The sequence below is a fragment of the Cavia porcellus genome, unplaced genomic scaffold (assembly GCF_034190915.1).
Source record: "Cavia porcellus strain 051 isolate PalLab524CR breed Dunkin Hartley unplaced genomic scaffold, mCavPor4.1 scaffold_3, whole genome shotgun sequence".
NCBI classification, from domain to species: domain Eukaryota; kingdom Metazoa; phylum Chordata; class Mammalia; order Rodentia; family Caviidae; genus Cavia; species Cavia porcellus.
In genome coordinates, this window is record NW_026947486.1 from 64,665,055 (window position 1) to 64,684,404 (window position 19,350).

The 19,350-nt window shown below is 32.6% G+C and overlaps 1 protein-coding gene across 1 annotated transcript in view; it reads left to right on the plus strand.

Annotated features, from left to right (window-relative positions):
* The window catches only part of Il1rapl2 (interleukin 1 receptor accessory protein like 2), a 1,287,414-nt gene that overhangs the window by 1,237,677 nt on the left and 30,387 nt on the right, over positions 1–19,350 (plus strand). Inside the window, exons 8-9 of the mRNA XM_063246234.1 lie at positions 11,987–12,132; positions 18,591–18,734. Coding sequence (XP_063102304.1) covers positions 11,987–12,132; positions 18,591–18,734 — 290 coding nt within the window. The remainder of the gene's footprint in view (positions 1–11,986; positions 12,133–18,590; positions 18,735–19,350) is intronic.

The window sequence follows — 19,350 nt, forward strand, 5'->3', positions numbered from 1 at the left end:
CAAGAGTTTATGAACAAAACCCAATTACATGGGAAATAATACAGAGACTCAGTATCAGCGACCTTGTCTTATTAAAAAGCTTCTACATAGCAAAGGAAATCAACACAGGGAAGAGACAATTCAGAATAAGAAATAAATTAACAAGTGCTCCGCAAAGGACTGTGTAGAATATATTAAAAAAAAAAAAAAAAAAAACTGAAAAAAACATAACCCCTAAATTTAAATACCCAATTTAAAAAATGGGCATCAGAAATGAATACATTTCTCAGAAGAAGTAGAAAAGCAAATAATCATATGAAAAAAGTGATCAACACGCAACAGCAAAAATAACAATGTTGGAGGCTTCTCTATACTGAATTTCAAGTTACAATACAAAGACATATTAAGAAAAATAACATGGTACTGACAGAAAAGTAGTCAAGTAGATTAGTGAAATAGAGCAGATGTCACAAGCACAACCTCATTCATGTGCAGTCATCAGATTTTTGACAAAAGGGTCAAAAACATAAACTGAAGAAAACATAGTCTCTTAAAAAAAGATAGTTTGTTTCCAAATGTGTTTAGCAAAACTACATAGCTACATGCAGCAAATTGAAACTAGATTCTTATTCCTTACTTTGTAATACAATAGCATCAAATTGATCAAAGACCTAGATATAGAAACAGGAAGATTGATATTGCTGGAATATAATATACTGGAAACACTTGAAGCAATAGGCATAGGCAAGTACTTCCTGAAGAGAAATTCAACAGCACAATAAATAATCTGAAAAAAAAAATCAACAGTGGGACTACATTAAAGTAAAACGTTTCTACATATCAAAGCAAACAACAGAGTAGAAAGAAAATCTAGAAAACAGGAGAAAGGGCATGCTAGTTACTCTTCTGATAGAGTATTAATCTCTAGAATATATAAATAACTAAAAAGTGTGATTTCCAAAATTCAAATGATCAAATTAAAAAATGCGCAAATTGGCTGTGTAGATAAATCTGAAAAGAAGAATTGCAAATGACCAATAAGCATGTGAAAATTTGTTCAAACATTTTACCCATTAGGAAAATGCAAATCAAAACTAAATTTAGATTCCATCTCTCATCATTCAGAGTGACTATCCCTAAGAACAGCAAAAGAAAAAATAAAGGATACTGGTATGAATGCCAGGGGAAAAAGAAACCCTTCTATACTGTTGAACAAAATATAGTGGTAATGTAAATTAGTATAGCCACTATAGAAGTAAGTATGATGCTTTCTCAAAACACTTAAAATACTTTTTTCCTTTCTATATATAGCACTCTGAAAAAGGGGATTGATGAGAATATTAGAAAATGGAAAGATATCCTGTGCTTTTGAGTAAGAAGAACCAATAAAGTGAAAATGGTCACACTTTCAAAATTATTACACAGATTCAATGCAATTCCAATCAAAATTCCAGTAGCATCTCTTTCAGAATTAGAGATCACAAACTTAAAATTCATCTGGAATGGGAAGGGGCCTAGACTAACAAATGCGACCCTGTGCAACAAAGACAAGACAGGGAGCATCACAAGCCCTGACTTGAAATTATGCTATAAAGGTATTATGATAAAAACAGTGTGGTACTGGCAAAAAAATAAAGCCAGACCTGAAGATCTATGGAGTAGATTATAAGGTACAGAAATTACTACAGACACATTTAGCTACATTGTCTTTGACAAAAATGCCAAACACACTCATTGGAAGAGAGACAGTCTCTTTAATAAATGGTGTTAGAAAAACGGGCTTTCTACATGCTGCAGATTAAAACTAGACCCATATCTTTCATCTTGTACTAAGCTAAAATCAGAATGGATTAAAGATCTTAATATTAAAACAGAAACATTAAGTGTTCTTGGATATAGAATAGGTACATCTCTTGAAGACACTGTTATAGGCAAAGTGTTTATGAATAAAATCAAGTGTGCACAGGACTTATTGCAAAGAATCAACAAATGGGATCTCATCCTATTGAAAAGCTTTTGCACAGCAGGAGAAACCACTAACACAGTGAAGAGACAACCCACTATGTGGGAGAAAATGTCAGCTGTTCCTCAGATAAAGGATTATTATCAATAATATATAAAAATTTTAAAAATCAATCCTCCCAGATTTAAAGACCCAATTCAAAATGGGCATCTGAAATGAACACACATTTCTCAGATGAAGAATTACAGAAATCAAATAAATATGTGAAAAAGTATTCATCATCACTGGCCATTCAAGAGATGGAAATTAAAACAACACTGATATTTCACCTCAATCTAGAAAGAATTGCTCGTATTAAGAAATCAACCAATAACAAATGCTGAAGGGGAGATGGGGAAAAAGGAACTCTTCTCCATTGTAGATGGGAATGCAGATTGATACAACCACTATGGAAATCAATGTGGTGATCCTTCAAAAAACTAGGATTGGAGGTCCCATTCGACCAAGCTATTTCACTTCTCAGTGTCTTCCCAATAGAATTAAAAGCATCATACCACAGTGATATATGTGCACCTATGTTTATACTAGCACAGTTTATAATCGCCAGATGTTAGAAACAACCTAAATGCCCATCAACTGAGGAATGGATGAAAAGATGTACTATTTCTTTATAATGGAATGCTATTCAGGCATAAAGGATGATAAACTGGACATTTTTATAGATAAATGGATGTGCTTTGAAAACATACTTATTAGTGAAATAAATATATCTATCACACATTCATAATCATCACATTGTTTCATTGGTTTGATAAGGGAAAACGTATATTTTGTTCTAGAGAAAATGACTTCAGCCAAGTAATGACTCACACCACACCTGCCTTCACTTTAACTAGCTCATTGTGAATCATTTTGAGTTGACTTTTGAATGTTTTAAGAAATTTTTGATGTACTATAAGGTTTGGGTGTTTTGCATGTGGATATCCAGCTGTTCCAGTATATTTATTGATGGTACAATCATTTCTCCACTGAATTGCTTTTGCATCTTTGCCAGAAATCAAATGTCTGTTATTTGGGCATCTATTTTGGGTCTTGATATTGGTACTTTGGTGGTTTGTTTACCTTGATGCCGATGCTGTTTTGTCATAATTGGTGGAACTTTCCGATAAGTCATGAGCCTGGGGAGGGTTGGAGATCTAAACTTTTTCCTTATCAAAGCTGTTTAGACTACTCTGAACCTTTTTTATTTTTACAGAAAGTTAAGAATCAAAAAGTTAATCTATAAAAAAGGATGTTGCCAATTTGATAAGGGATTGTGTTTTCTTATCTTTATTATTTTCTTCTATTCATTTATTGTTGCATTAAGTATTTTATTTTTATTTTATAGCTATGTTTATTTTCTGTCTGTATGTCTACAGTCTAGTCTGTGTTTTGACTTTTGCTTGTTTTTTATTTGGATAATTAGTTTTCTTATTGTTGAGTTCTAAGTGTTTTTTGTGGATTTTTGCATGCAATTTGTAATAGATGTGTTTTGCATATATTTTCTTCTATTCTGTATTTTGTGTTTATTTTAATTTTCAAAGAGAGATATTTTGAATTTTAGCATTTTTTTCTTTCATGAACTGTACCTAAATTGTTGTATGAAAAAACTCCAGTCATCTGTTCATCAATCTTTATTAATATTTTCAATGAAATATTTTTGTTCTGTTGATTGTTTATATTGATTTCCTATTAATAACTTCTTTACTTTTTCATCTGATGTTTATAATTTCTATTCACCTAAAATTTTTGGATTACATTTGTCTCTTTGTTCTAGTTTCTAAAAATAGAAAATTAGTTGATTTATGTCTTACTTTTCTTGTTGCCGAAACAAAATACCTGGCACTCAAAGTTAACAGAAGAAAAATTTATTTAGCTCACAATTTCTAGAGGTTTCAGTCCATAATCAGTGAGCTCTAAGAGAGGTTTAGTAGAGGAGAATAGTTCATGGTAGGCAAACTGCAGCAAAGCAGCAATGGAGAGGAAGAGGAAAAGAGAGAGATGTAAGAGAAATAAGAAATAACTCTCTTTGTATTTCTTATTTATTTATATTTTATGAAATCTACCTGGCCTGTTTTTTTTTTCTTTTCAATTTTTTTCTTTTCTTTTCACAAAATTTATAGCACTACATATCACATTTGTAACTAAACTGAGTATACTTTGAAAGTTTAGCACTCCCAACCTTAATCCCAGCCTTGGATCATGAATCAATCAAAAGGTCTCTATTCAGTCACTTCTGAAAAGCATCCCCCGATTACTGTATGAGAATTTGGGGGAACATCTAGACACAAATCATAACCACTTAGTTGAGATTTCTGTCTTCTAAAATATGAATTTACAGCTATAATTTTTTCTATCAAAGCTTTTATTGGGTTCCAAAAATTTTAATTATGTTTTAAATTTAACTGATTTCAAGGTATGTATAAATTTCTCTTCAAATTTTTTGTTTGACCTATATTTGAAATATGTTATTTGATGTCCAAGCAGTTTGAAATTCATTGCTATCTTTCAATTATTGTTTACCAGTTCAATTTTATTATGATTTAAGAGCATACTCTGCGTGATTTCTACTATCTTATATTTGCTAATACATGTTATATGGTTCATATATTCTATCTTGGTGAAAATACGTGTGAAAATAAATGATGTTAGATCTTGATAATTGCTATTGCTAGTTAGTTAAAACAAAGTCTTACCAATTTCTTCTTCAAATTGAGTCTTCCAGTTACTGATAGAGGACTGTGGAGTTCTTAAATATAATACTTATTTCATTTATTTATCTTTGTAGCATCATCATTTTTCTACCTCATGTACTTTGGTGGTCTGATCAATGCATAATATGTTAAAGGCTTTTCTGTTTTCTTTTAGAAATGACCTTTTTAATCATAAAATGTCCCTGTTTTTCAGAGTTTTCTGAGGATTGATTTGTCTGAAATTAATAACTACTCTAGCTTTTGAAAATATATATTTTAACAAGATTCATCATTGTGCATTTTTTGCTTTTAACCTTTCTGTTTTTATATTTAAAATGAGTGTGTAAAGACAAATCACGCCTTATTCTTTAAATCACTTTGTCTCTGCCTTTTAACTGATAATTAAATATTTTACATTCATATTGATTATTGATATAGTTGGTTAAATATCTACTATATTTGTGCCATTTACATATTTATTGTTCTGTTTGGTTCATCAGCACACTTTATTCCTTCTCTGGTTTTAATTGAGCATCCTATTTTGTTCTGTTTTTTTTTTCTTTTCTTACTATATCAATTATATTTCAAAAATTTTAGTTATAACACTAGAGATAACATTTGTAACTAAACTGAGTATACTTTGAAATGACACCACTGTCATGCTCCTTGTTGCTGGAATAAATACCTGACACCTACATGTAAAAAGAGGGAGGGGTTTTGGGGGCACATTTTTTGGAGGTTTTATTATATTATCATCAAGATGCAAGACAGGAAGGACATGGTAGGAAGAAAACTGTTCATTCTATGGTGGCCAGGAAACAGAGAGAGAGGGAAGAACTCATGAAGAAGATATATACTTTCAGATCACTCCAATTACCCACCTCCAACAAGAGCCTTCTAACAGCAAATCAGCAATAGAACCCCCATGATTCACTCATCTTCCAAAGTGTCCATGTCCATAATTTTCTGAGATTCAAAGCAGACTGCAAGCAACTGTAAGAGACAAAAAAATAAACATCTTAAGCACAAGAATTCCCATTCCAAGAAGCAAAAATAGCAGGGTATAAAAAGAAGCAAAATCAAGATTTAAACCTCATAGGAAAAATATCAAGTACTGTAGATTCACATACAGTACTTAGGGCAAGTTATGGTGAGAAGTGAGCTACAAATAACTTGAGTGTCAACTCTGTCATTGCATTTTTGCACCCTTCATGGGATTTTGTTTGAATTTGCTTTGCTCACTGCCTGTGGCTTTCCTCAGCAGATATTCCATGTTCTTGGCTTCTCCATCTTTCTAGGGTCTATACTGTACTTTTTCTTGAACTCTCTCAGCTTCTTCAACTGCCTTCTCAGAGCATACTCCCTGACCTCTCAGTCGTCCTTGTAAATCTAAGTAGAAGCTCCCATTTCTCACAGGTCTTGAATTATGCATCTTTGTAAGGCTAGCTTCACATGGGTGATGCTAACATTTGCTGATAGCTCAAGAAACAGCATAAGCCTCTTAGATTATAGCTGTACTTAGATATAAGACTAAACACTATGAACTGATCCTCAAAAAAATCAATTTACTAGGTACCACTTTTCAAGCAGGATGCTCTGAGACTTTTCTTATAGTCTTTAACTTTTTGCACCATTGAGCTTGTGAATGGTGGGATTTTGCTAATTCCTAAGAGGCCCTCAATACATCATTTGTATTGTCCTGAGATAAAATGCATGTGTTTGTTTAAAATCATAACCTTTTCAGTAACCATGTCTCAAATCTGAGGATCTCAAATTTACAGATGTTTCTTTCTGCTGAAACTGAACTTTTTAAATGAGTTTTGCTTTAACTTCTAAGTATAAACTTCATATAAAGCTGCTGTCAGTGCCATGCAACTGGAATGTTGGGCTTCACTGAAATTTCTCAAGATTAGTTGATTCACTGCTCTTAATTTCTGTTTCCTGCAAAATCTCTGAACATAGGCAAAATGTAGACAAATTTTCTGCCAGAGTGTAATGGATATGGACGGTTTCTCAACTGCCAATGGAATTCTTGTTCCCAACTGAAACTTCCTGGTCCTGATCTTTACTGTCTACATTTCTATGAACATTTTGATCTTTTGAACTCCACCTGGAATCTCCCATCTTGAATTAACTCATTCTATTTGGCTTTGCCCAAACTTTCCAAACTCCTTCCATAAGCCAGTTCCAAAGGCATCTAAATCACATTGACAAATACAGTCACAGTGATAACTCCAGTCCTGATAGAAAAATCTGTCTTAGTCACATTCCTAATCACTGGGACAGATACTCAGGACTCATGATTTAAAGAAGGAAATATTTATGTTGCCTCACAGTTTTAGAAATTTCAGTTCAACCATAGTCGGCAAGTTCCAAGGCAGGAAGGGCACGGTGGAAGTATCTGGTGGAGTAGAACTGCTAAAATCATGAAAGTCAGGGAGTACAGAGACAAGGAAAGAACCCACAAGGGAGGCACATCCTTCCACATCTTACTCATCAATACTTGCCACTAACCAGGCCCCATCTCTAAAAGCAAGTTAGCTATAGTGCCCTATGATCCAGTCAGCTCCCGAAAGGCCCACCTCTGAGTGCATAAGAGTTAGGGATTCAGTAATGATATAAACCATAACAACCACACTCCTTCAGAGTTAATGCTTATAATTTATAACAAAGTATTTTCTATTCCTCCATTCTGTTCCTTGTAACACTGCTGCCATTAGTTGTATCTATTAGGTATAAGAAAAAAAAATGTCGACTATTATTTTAAACTATTTGTTGTTAGATCTAATGAAAAATATTTTATTTTCATTTAAACTTTATTTAACACACTTCTTTTATGTAGATCTAAATTTCTGACATACTCAATTTTTTTCTCTGAAATTCTCCAACATTTTCATGTTCTATACTTGGCATATGCCCTGGATTTTTGTTGGTCTAAGGGTTTTATTTTACGTTCATTTTGGAAGGATAATGTAGGTAGATATAGCATTCCAGGTTAGTATTCCTTTTTTTCTTTCAATATTATTTTTGCACCATCCTCTTCTTGCTATATTGTTTTATAAAGTGAAGTATGGTGTACACCTTATTCTTGTTCACTGATATGGAAGGTGTTTTTCATTTGGTTTACTTAATGTTATACACTTAGAGTATAATATGCCTAGTGGAATTTTTCAGTGCTTACCCTGGTGCATATCCCTTGAGTGTTTTAGTGCTATGAGTTTGTATTTATCATGGAATTTGTCAAATTATAAATAATTATTATTTTAAACATTTTAGGTTTCTTTTCTAGTCTTTATACTATTTTCATTACTTCTACTCTTTTTGTAATTTTCTCTCAGTACTTGGATATTTTATTAAATAGTTTTTAATTTCTTTTCTCTTTACATTTCAGTTTAGGTGGTTTCTATTTTAATATACTTAAGCTTATGAATTGTTTCTTTGGCTGTATCCAATCTACTGAAGAGTTCATCAAAGACATTTTTCATTTATGTGCAGTGTGTGTTAATTTATAGAATTTATTTTGTTTTTTCATAGAATTTCCACATCTCTGCATATATGACTCTTCTGTTAATGCACTTGATCCAATCTTCCATTGCATATTAAATCATAGTTACCTTTAATTCTCTGCCTGATGATTCTAAAGTCTCTGTCATATCTGAGTTTCCTTCAGATTCTTCCTTTATTGCTTTAAAGTGTAGGGGCTTTTAAAATTTACTTTGTTGCTTTTTAACATACCTTTTAACTGTTTTTGAAAGTCAGATATAATATATTGGAAAAAACTGACATTTTTTGTTTATCTCACTAATAGTTAGACCGTGTTACAGTGTTATACTTACAGGTGTCAGAAGTTAAAATTTTCTCTAGTTTCCTAGCTTTTGCTTCTACTATTTCTGTTAGAGTTTTCTAGTCTATCTTTGCAAACAGTATCTAGATTTTGCATTTGTTTTAGTTATAGTCCCTTACCATGCAAAAGCCTAACTGATATAACTGCATACATTCCATAAGTGTATGATTAGTTTTGAGTCTTTTAGGAGCCCATGCTCCTGAACTGTTATCTTTGTGTTTCTCTCTCTTTTTAGATAAAAGAAGTCTAGGGTGCTCTGGAGTTTGGTATTTCTGTTCTGCTAGGTAGATTAGGCTTTTGTAAAACCAAAGTAGTTTAGGTTCTGATAAGATGGATTCCCCTAAAGGAAAGCTTTTTGATTAGAAGAACAGAGTGTTCTGGCCTTGTTTCTAAAGAATTCCTTTCCCTGTCTGCCAGAAGCATAAAGGGGTCCTTATCTGTACCTACCCCTGAGAACTGATAGTGCTGCTATAAGCAAAACCTATGAAAGCATGAGTTCTCCATAGATTATGAGGCATAGAGTTTTAATCTGTGAAGGTCATCCATTTTGGACCTCCAAAATTCCATTAATTATATTTTAAAATTTATTTAAACTAATACATAAAACACAAATATCACACACATTATTGGGGTACCGTATAGTGTTTTGATACATTGCATTCAATTACAGTTTACATGTTCCTACTGGTATTGGCTCAAGCTTCTTGGATTCTGATCCTCTTCTGAAAATGCTGTTTTCCTTTTCTTTATCCAGTTTCTCAAGACGTTCCTAGTTTAGACGGCCTCTTCTTTACTTGAATTTCTATTTGTAAGCCTGATGTGTCACACTGCTTTGCTTAATTCCTTTTGTAATTTTTCCCAATATGTAAGTTTTGTCTTCTCATTTAACTTTTGAATGTGAAAAGGAAAATGGGCCAGTCATTTTAATTTTTACATTAGAAATAGAAACTTCATAATTCAAATATTTAGCCCAGAGCTAGGCACTTACTAGGAATCAAGAAAGAATCGCTAATAGATTGTTACACACTTGTATTTGGTAGGAAATTATTACTGTTTTGCATAGTGATTTGTAGATCAATATAATCTATGTCTTAGCTTGAAAAAAAGGAGATAATTTCTAGGTTTTTAAGAACTGATAATTAAGACACATCATATATATTAATAGATGAACCAAAGCTTTTTCAAATTAATCTCCATTTTTTCTTCAGCCTATGAAAAGCTGCTTTTGAAACTGCTTTAGAAATGCAGAGGAAAAGACTTGGTTGAGAGGAACAGGATAAGTTTTCTACCCTGTGCCTGGCAGAGCCTGTGGCTATCCTCCATGTAAAGCTTTAAATCAAAGTGAATTTGTGGTAATTAAGAAACTTCTGAAACTACAGGAAATTCTTCCTCAGTAAGCAGATTGCACAAAGCTAAAGCAGTTGAATGTAGTAAAATTTACTAGTAGTAGGAAGAAAAGCAAGGAAGCAAAAGTTAATGTAATTCAGGAAGGGAATAAATTTTAAATGGTTTCTTGGTTAGGCATGTGTTTGGAAAGAAGAGACAAAAGAGGAAAGTATAGCTTTAAACAGAGAGAAAAAGAATTAACAGACTAACAATGAGTCAAAAGTTCAGTTAAGAAACTTTCTATACTTACCTAATACACTAATAGTACATACAGTTAAAGGATACGGGAAGACTTCTTGAGCCATAGATGTTTGAGCTACAAAAGATTGTCAGTTCTGCTAGGTATGGTGGCACATGCCTATAATCCCAGCATGTAAGAGACTTAGGCAAGAATATTGCTGCAAGTTTGAGACCAAGCTGGGCTACAATAGTGAGTTCTAGGGTGCCATAAATTATAGAACAAGACCCTATCCCAAACAATAAAAACATTAAAAATAAAAAGATTAAGATTATTGCTTTTTAATTATATTTATTATTGCAAGGGAGCATAAATAAGGTTAATTTTTAAAAGCATATACATTTTATATATTTTTTCTTTAGATTTCAGTACAAGAGATTTTCAGATGCTAGAAACTCTTTTGCATCAACTCAAATTTAAGTGCTTTCTTATCTGGAGGTGCCAGAATACATTGAGCCAAGGAAATCTTAAGTGTCAATCATAAAATATAAATATTTTTTGAGAATATAAAATTTAAGCACTCTACAGATAATGAAATGTTTACATTTAATAAGATGACTTTACAAGTATATGGTGCTATATACTTAACTTTAGTCCATTTCACTCTGACAGCAATTTTAAGATACAAGTAAGTATTGTAGTTGTTTTTCCCAATTTACAGATGAGTTAAATTAAGGGGACAATAAGTTGATTACTAGGTAAGGGCACAAATTCAATTTATATGAAATGTGCACTTAGAATCCATTTTTTTTCTGTGCACAATTGTCTTTTCCAATTTATGCTCGATACCAGTTAATCTTCTCTGCACTTACTAAACAAAAAGGTAATTTTTTTTCTGATTCCCCAATTTCACATATAAAACACTACATATTTAAGAACATGATTTGGAATTTAACTGTAAGATTCTCACCACTTGAATCTTAATTTGCTCCTACTTTTGCAAAGACAAGTGGATACAGAAATATCAGCAGAGTGTCCACTTTTGCCTCACTCAGGAGGTAACTTGTCACTTGTGAAAAGATAACTCTTCAAAGAAACAGAGGTGCATCCCCTCCTCACAGCAAAAAAAAATTCCTGGCAACTCAGCTCCTCTGCCAAGAACACTTGTTCTGAAACTTTCAAGGCTTTTGGAACTTCACTTGAGAAAGCAAAAAAGCAACACTGGAGAAAATGTCACAGAAGGCAAGTTTTCACCTGTGATAGGAGACACAAAAAGACAAATGTAGAGCAGAGCAAGGAGAAATCAGGGCCCTGAGGGTGAGGGTGAGCATCACTGTGGAATTAAGGAGCAGGGCATTTACTGCGTCAGACAATCAGCTTGATACTTGAGGATAGAAGACTACAAGTAATATTTGTTTTATTTTCATACAGACATCATTTTCAAGACCCTCTTCATTTACCTCATTAATGTGAAAACTCTAACCTCTAACAAAAACCTATGCTCCTTATACATTATTACCATAGTTCCATGCCATGATACAAAATTAAAATTAGTTTTCATAAACTTACTTTGTAACATAGAATCCAATATTTCCTCATTTTTGTCACACAAGTCATGTTTGCTTCATTTTTCAAAGCCTTGTGAAATATTAATTTTTTATGCTAAGTGAATTCTTTGCTTCTGTTTTTTTTTTTTTTTTTTTCCATTTGTTCTTCAGGTCAAGTGCCACTTTCTGTGTTTTCTTGCTGTAAACCCCACAGGCACATGCCATAAAGAAGCCTTCATCTTTGTTCGATTTAGAAATCTGGGATCAGGGCTCTATAACCATCTGTAAAATTGTATGACTATTTTATTACTCAAGGCAGACAAACCAGTTCAGTCAAGAATACTGTATTTATTTCAGGCTTCTCAAAGAGCATCTTGGAGAAAAAGAAGTTGAATTGGCACTCATCTTTGATTCAGTGGTGGAGGCTGACCTGGCTAATTACACCTGTCATGTAGAAAACCGAAATGGACGGAAACATGCCAGCGTTCTGCTTCGTAAAAAGGGTATTTATTTTTATTGGAACTGCATTTTATTTAAATGGCAATATCTAGTAGAGTTAGATATTTCTCCTGGTCATGTTTTTCATTTAGTAGAAAATTTTGTTAAGTATTTTGTCTAAAATGCAATAATTATCTTGCTATATATAACACAAAATATCTTTGATCTTCAGTGCCACTAGGAAATGGGTAAGTGAAGTCTTCTCTTTAATTTTGTGTTTTAAAGAGATTAAGACATTAAAGGTAAAATATCCTTCATTATAACTTTAAGTGTCACAACAAAATTTATTATAGACTGACACTCAACATTTCTACATATTTCACTTTTTGTTTTTTAATCTTAAATTGTTTGAAACAAATGTTAGAGATTATCAGATAAGAAAGAATACTTCTTTAACATACCCTGGCTAAATAATAAACAAAATAGTTATAGTACCATATAACAGTCTAACATTTTTACAATTATTATAATGACAATAATAAACTACATTTTCTGATATGACCCAGTGTTCAGCCTCTAGCAGGTATGCATATTACTATGTAATTTATCACTAATGAAGGTCTCTCTTTAAATCTAGTTTTAAATAGAGTAAAAATTTCATATAATGGGTAAAATAAAGAATCTGTACATTTTACAGTCAAAAGAGAAAACCAGGTATAAGAACAGCAATCTCAGCAGCTAGAGAAGCCTCTGAACTGGATTTTACGTTGCCATGACTCTTTATGACTACAAAAGCATAAATACTCTTTCTCTCATCTGGCAAAAGTTTTGTAAACAGCAGAAAAATGTTTCCAATTGTTCTTATTGCTTAGACTGTAAAGCAATAGACCATATTCAGTCAGCAAAGTCACTAGCTGTACCTCTTAAATATAATATGGAAAGTACAGTCTTGAAACCTCAATTCAAGAGTTTGTGATTTAGACTCTGGATTCAATAAGACCAATTTGTCTAATTAGACTCCCTGAGCTTTTATTTCCTCATCTGTGAAATATAAGTAATAATATTTACCTTGCAGAGTTGAGTTCAGATGATAATATTGTATGTAAAATGTTTTATGCCCAAGCAATGTTTGTTATTATACTTGAGTTGGATAACTTTTCCTATGTACTAGATAACTACTTGGTCAACCTCCATGAAGGGAAGTTAAGACAAGTTGCAGCAAAGATCACTGTTCCTTCCTATTACAGACTCATAAGCAGTGTCTGTCCCCTAATAGATTCTTAGAGCACATTCTCTTCAAATAAATTGAATTCTCTTTTATTTTTGAGGAGCTATGTGTAGCAAGCACTATATTTCCTGCTATGTAGAGGAAAATGATAGATGGAAACATATAAACACTCTATTGCAGAAAAAAACGTATTTAGCTATGAGGAATAGGCTGCTAAGTAAAATACACACTCTCAAGTTCTTATGAATTTGTCCTTCTTGGGGAGGTGATAATGCAAAGAAAGATAATAGTAAATATTAAGAAAAAATTGCAAGAGTGTCATAATTCAAAATCTGCTATGAGAAAAAACAATGAAAATTGTATAATTGAGCCAGCAGTCACAGAAATAGTCTTGTTTTAGTTTTAAAATAAATCCATCTCTCTTTAATAAGTAAACTGGTGAATAAATTTTAAATTTTAAATTTTAGAAACTTGACATGAGGAATCAAGACATGCTGTAAAACTGTCCTACTTTGTGGGACTCTACAAGAAAATGTGTGTAAGATCATAAATAATTAACAATATTATTTATCATATTTATAATATTTAAAAATTATAATTCCCCAGTTTTTAAGCCTCCTTACTCATTTGCTCAGTGATTAAGTCCATTCTCTATCTATGGCTTTGTTCTGTTTAAATGCTGACAGCACCAAGAATTATAACTATAGCCTGGATTTGAATTCTAAACTTGTATACACATTTACCCCCTCAATAAAGCCACATAGAAATCTAGTAGGCATATCAAGCTTAGCTTGTCTAAAACAGGATTTCTAATTCTTCCTCCCTATGAACCTGATCCTTTAATCTCCAGCTTCGTCTCCATCATCATCCTTTTGTTTCTCTGGCTAAAATGATTGGGGTCATTTTTCAGGATTTTTTCTCTATATTTTCAAAAGCTATTCAGATTGTGACCATTTATATCACTTTCACTTCTACCATAGTCTGAACCATAGCACCAACTGAATGATATATCAAACCTTAATGATGTGCACAAGGCACTACACAATCTCTTCTTTTTTCTGATCTCACTTTTTACCATGATCTGTTTCAAACATCATAAACACGAGCCTCCTTACTGTTTATCATGCTTGCTAAATGGAATCCTGGCTCAGATCTCTTGTACTCACTATTCCTGTGTCGAGATGTCCCCAGGATTCATTTTGTCCCTTCACACAAGTCTCTTCTGAGGCCTTCCTGGGCTCCTGCATGTAAAATAGCATCACTTTTTATTTCCTTTTCCCTCTTATGTGCTCCTATTTCTTTTTATTGTAGCTATTATTATGAATGGATAATACATTATATATTTATTTGCTTCTTATATCCTCTTCCAACTAGGAAATAAACTCCTGAGAACAGATACATTTCTTCTTTGATTTACTGTAGTACCATTATTGCATAAAGCATAATAAGTTTTCAGATATATGTGTTACTTGAAAACTGCCCTCACAGAAGACCTACACAATGAGGTGGGGGAAGGAAAAAAGTAATTGGCAAAGAGATTTGATCTCTGTTCTTGTCTTGACTTAAGTCTTCTCTGAGTTAGCTAAATTCCTTTCCTTTTTACAAAGATAGTTAACTTTCCAGGTCAGGCATTGAAAATGCAATGGGCCTTAGGGCCTGGAAAGATAGAGACTTTTTTCAAAGAAGGCCAGATACCTGAGCAAACTAAACATGGACTAGGAAGCAGGACTTTTTAGACAGCATAGCCCAATTTCAGTGATTATAGTGTTCTCTCTTGATGTTCAAATATAACCGGTTTGTTTATGGAATAATAACTTTTTAATGATGTTTAAATCAAGTATTTTAAATGTCCTAAGTGGCCATTATGGAGAAGAAATATATGATAAATCATTTCATAAACTGCAAAAGGCTTTTTGTAAAATAAAAACCCTTGTCCAATATACCCAAATAACAGGGTAAGGTTTTGTTTCTTTATACATCTTCAACCTCTACTTACCATTTCCTTATTCTCTTATAAACTACTAGGCAGTAAGCACGATTAAATTTCAGTAATTAATTCATCCTAAAATTTTTATTTGGTAAGTCTAGACTCTAAACTTGGGCCAAAGAAAGTGTAATAATTATTTTTGCTTCTCTCCGTTTCCCACAAAGCAGAAACATATAATTGGATATTTATTTTCATTTCCATTGCTGATGCTCTGTCCTGATGTCCCCCAATCATGGAAGAAAATTTCTTAGGTTGTTCAGTTCCCTTAATAATATACCTTAAGGCTGGATAATTTACAAATAACAGGAACTACTTCTCACAATTTTAGAAGGGGCATCCAGGATTCATATCTGCTAAGGACTTAGTCTTTATGTCCATCTGAGTCATCAGAATGGATTTTGCCATCTATATTTCTACAGACATAATCAAAACCACTTAGTTAATCTCTAGTAATACTGGAATTTCCTTGCAGAACTCTTTTTCTTTTGAGGCCTCACCAGACTCTCCAAAGTTTCCTTTCATGGAAATGTACTTCAAAAATTTTTTAGCCTCTATCTCTTACTCAGTTCCAAATCCACTTCCATATTTTTAAGTGCTTATAAAAGCAACACTTCACTTCTCATGACCAATTTCTGTGTAAGTCCTTTTAGCTTCTTTAACAATATACCTTATACTAAGTAATAAATAGCAGGCATTTATTGCTTGCTTTTGTACTTAATCACATTCCAAAGGTCACATTTCTTAATATCATAACTTTGGGGTTAATTTTCAACATTGGGTTTTTTCAGAGGACACCAACATTCAGAATACAGCAGAAGACATCAGGTGAGATCTCCTAACTTGCTTCTTGTCTTGTAAGTCAAAGGAACAAGCTCAAAAAGCTCCAGCCTTCTTTTTACCTTGCCTTTTGCAGCTATTTGTCACATTCTGTAATATTTGATTTTTATGTCACAATGAAGAAATAACTGGGTTAAAACTAAAAGGCTATAAAGAACTATACCTGTAATTTTGGTGCCCAAAAAAAGTTACAACCCCATAAACATGTACTATTTTGGCTCCAACTATCCTGATAGCAATATACAGACACACCACAAATATAATGACTATTAGATTCTCAACTGGGCAATGTCCCTATAAGTCTGTATCTTGCTAAAACAGTAAATGGAAACTGAAAACAGAAGAAAAAATAAAAACTAGGTATCATTTGGGTTATGTAAATCTACTTTCTAATCGTAGGACAGAGGTTTCCATTTGATGTGACTGCCCAGACCTAGTTGAAGAACAGTGGTTGAGGTCCAGGGTTTCATTTTAAACAGTCATCATTATGTTCTGACTAGAGAGACAAGAGGAGAGAGAGAGAGAGAGAGAGAGAGAGAGAGAGAGAGAGAGAGAGAGAGAGAGACAGAGACAGAGAGAGACAGAGACAGAGAGACAGAGAGAGAGACAGAGAGAGAGACAGAGAGAGACAGAGAGAGAGAGAGACAGAGAGAGAGACAGACAGAGACAGAGACAGACAGAGAGAGAGAGACAGAGAGAGAGAGACAGGGACAGAGATACAGAGACAGAAAGAGAATGTAATATAATAAAGACACACAGAAAGAGTAGCATTTGCGCATAAAAATGAAAAATGAACACACTAGGAAAACAGTTTGAATTAATTCAATCATGCTCTAAGATTAAAGAGTTTTTGTTCAGAGTAGCAAAGCAATTATGTCACTTTCAATATAATACTGCTTATTAATCAGGTATCTATGATGTAAAGTTGTGAGAAAACAAGAAAGAGTATGACAGCATTGCTACAGAGGTCTCTTAAGCTTATTTTTTCCTCTTACTTAATGATGGGGACCCACTTACTGCCTCCTGTTCTCTATATAGAATTAATTTGTGGTGAGACTATTTTACCTGTAATTTTGTGGCTTAAATTTCAGAACAAAACTTTGCAGCCTGCAGGGCAGAGCCATATTTCAGTTTCTTATCCCTAGTCATCACATATTCCTTCATAAATGTTCCTTCTTGACATACTTGTTCCTTAATAGTACTACCACTCTTTGTTTTTTCCATTCTTTCCCCTCTTTCCATACTGTAAAAGAATGGATTTTTTTTACATTGTATTTTCACTCCATGATTTTCTTTATTGTATATGCTGTATCTGCCTACCATCTCCTCTCACATTCTACCTTATTTTTGAAACTAAATTCCTGTTTTTTATACCACCTAAAAATATTCTTCACATTGAACAAGTGATTTAAGGCACTGAGTCTCAAAATCTTCATCTAGAGATTTAGATTAATAATTGCTGCACACTAGGATTATTTAGCAAGTAGAAAACAGACTGACCAAAGTTTTCATCTATAATATAAGCATAAATATATTTAAATATATTATGTTTATGATATTATAAATTGTAAAATGTATCTTAATTGTTATATGGAGCTTAGTTTATCTTAAATAATAGTCATATATAAAGATAACGTACATTCCCAGAGAATATTCATGTATCTGGTTTTTAAGAGTGTCAGCCTATTATAATAACTTGATTTTGATAGTGCTACAGAATTGACCCATCTTGAAAAATTAATGCTGACTCAAATCAGAAGCAAATGTTGTGCAAAACAGAATTTCTTTCCCTTACTCAGTTTTAGGTTACATGGTAACTAGAATAATTGATAGAATTATTAACATTACTAAATATTCTGAATTTCTCATTCTCTTTTAGTTCTATTGTTATATCATATACATATGATAGTTTTCTCAAAAATAGTAAAGTGGGTAAGCTGATGTTTCTTGCTTATGTTGTATTAGGTGTGTCCTACTGAAGTTAAGTGAAACATTAAGTCTTGCAAAGTACTTAGATTTATTTGATTCTTAAAGTAATTTTATGGTGTTCTCTTGTAGAAGAATAGGGCTGGTAGCCTGAGAAGAATGAGATGATAATGTTGCTAAAATGATAAGAAAATTTAGCAGAAACAATGTAACATATCCCTGGAAACAGAGTAAAGTAGCCTCAATAGTTTCCTGAAATACAATTAAAGCAAAAGTCCATTTGTGGGGAACAAAAGATGTGTTCAAAATATACTTGGATTGTATCTTTTTCAGACATACTGATCATTTTTAGCAGTATGTCATTCAACTATTTATAAAAGACTTAATTTGAAAAAAATATAATTCATACAATCATATCAAGGACAAAGCATTAAGCAAGATTATTCTCAAAAGAAACGGTAATATATCTTCCAGAGCAGAAATATGGGAACATCCCAAGAATTGCTGATTTAATTATGTTTTTCTATTTATTCTCTTTGTTTCAGACTTAATCTACAAAATTGAGCTTGCTGGAGGTCTAGGAGCAATCTTTCTCCTTGTTATACTGCTGGTGATCATCTATAAGTGCTATAACATTGAACTTATGCTCTTTTATCGACAACACTTTGGAAGTGATGAAACTATGGATGGTAAGTTATCTCCTATTGTTCAAATTATACAAGAAGATATTTATTCATGATCTTGTAACAGAAATTCCCTATTCCTATAAAATGCTTCCTGAAATATTTAGGAGGAAATGGATATAATATATACTACTTAGCTTCAAATTATTTAGGAAAACAGTTTACCAATGGAGAAAGGCAAAAGAGGAAAAAGCATTAGCCATATGTGGAACTGGATAAAGGACATGTGCGTTTTTTGAAATAGTTTTATTCTCATAATGTTTACAGATTTGCAATTATTTCCAAGTAAAAGTTTATGAAGAAACATTACTTGGACAGAATATAAAACAATTTCTATGAAAATCTTTCTTGGTAAGAAATAATTAAGGAATAAATTTCGAATTTATTTTTTGAAATTTTCCATATTTATTTTCACAGTGGTTGTACTAGTTTACATTCTCAAAAGAAGGATACCTTTTCCTCTTCAGCCTTACTAGCATTAGTTATTATTTGATTTCTTGATGATAGACATTTTTTCTGGAGTAGATAGGATTTCAGGATTGTTTTAATTCACATTTCTCTAAAACTCAGAGGTATTGAACTTTTTTTCACATACTTATTGACTGTTTGTACTTCTGAGGAT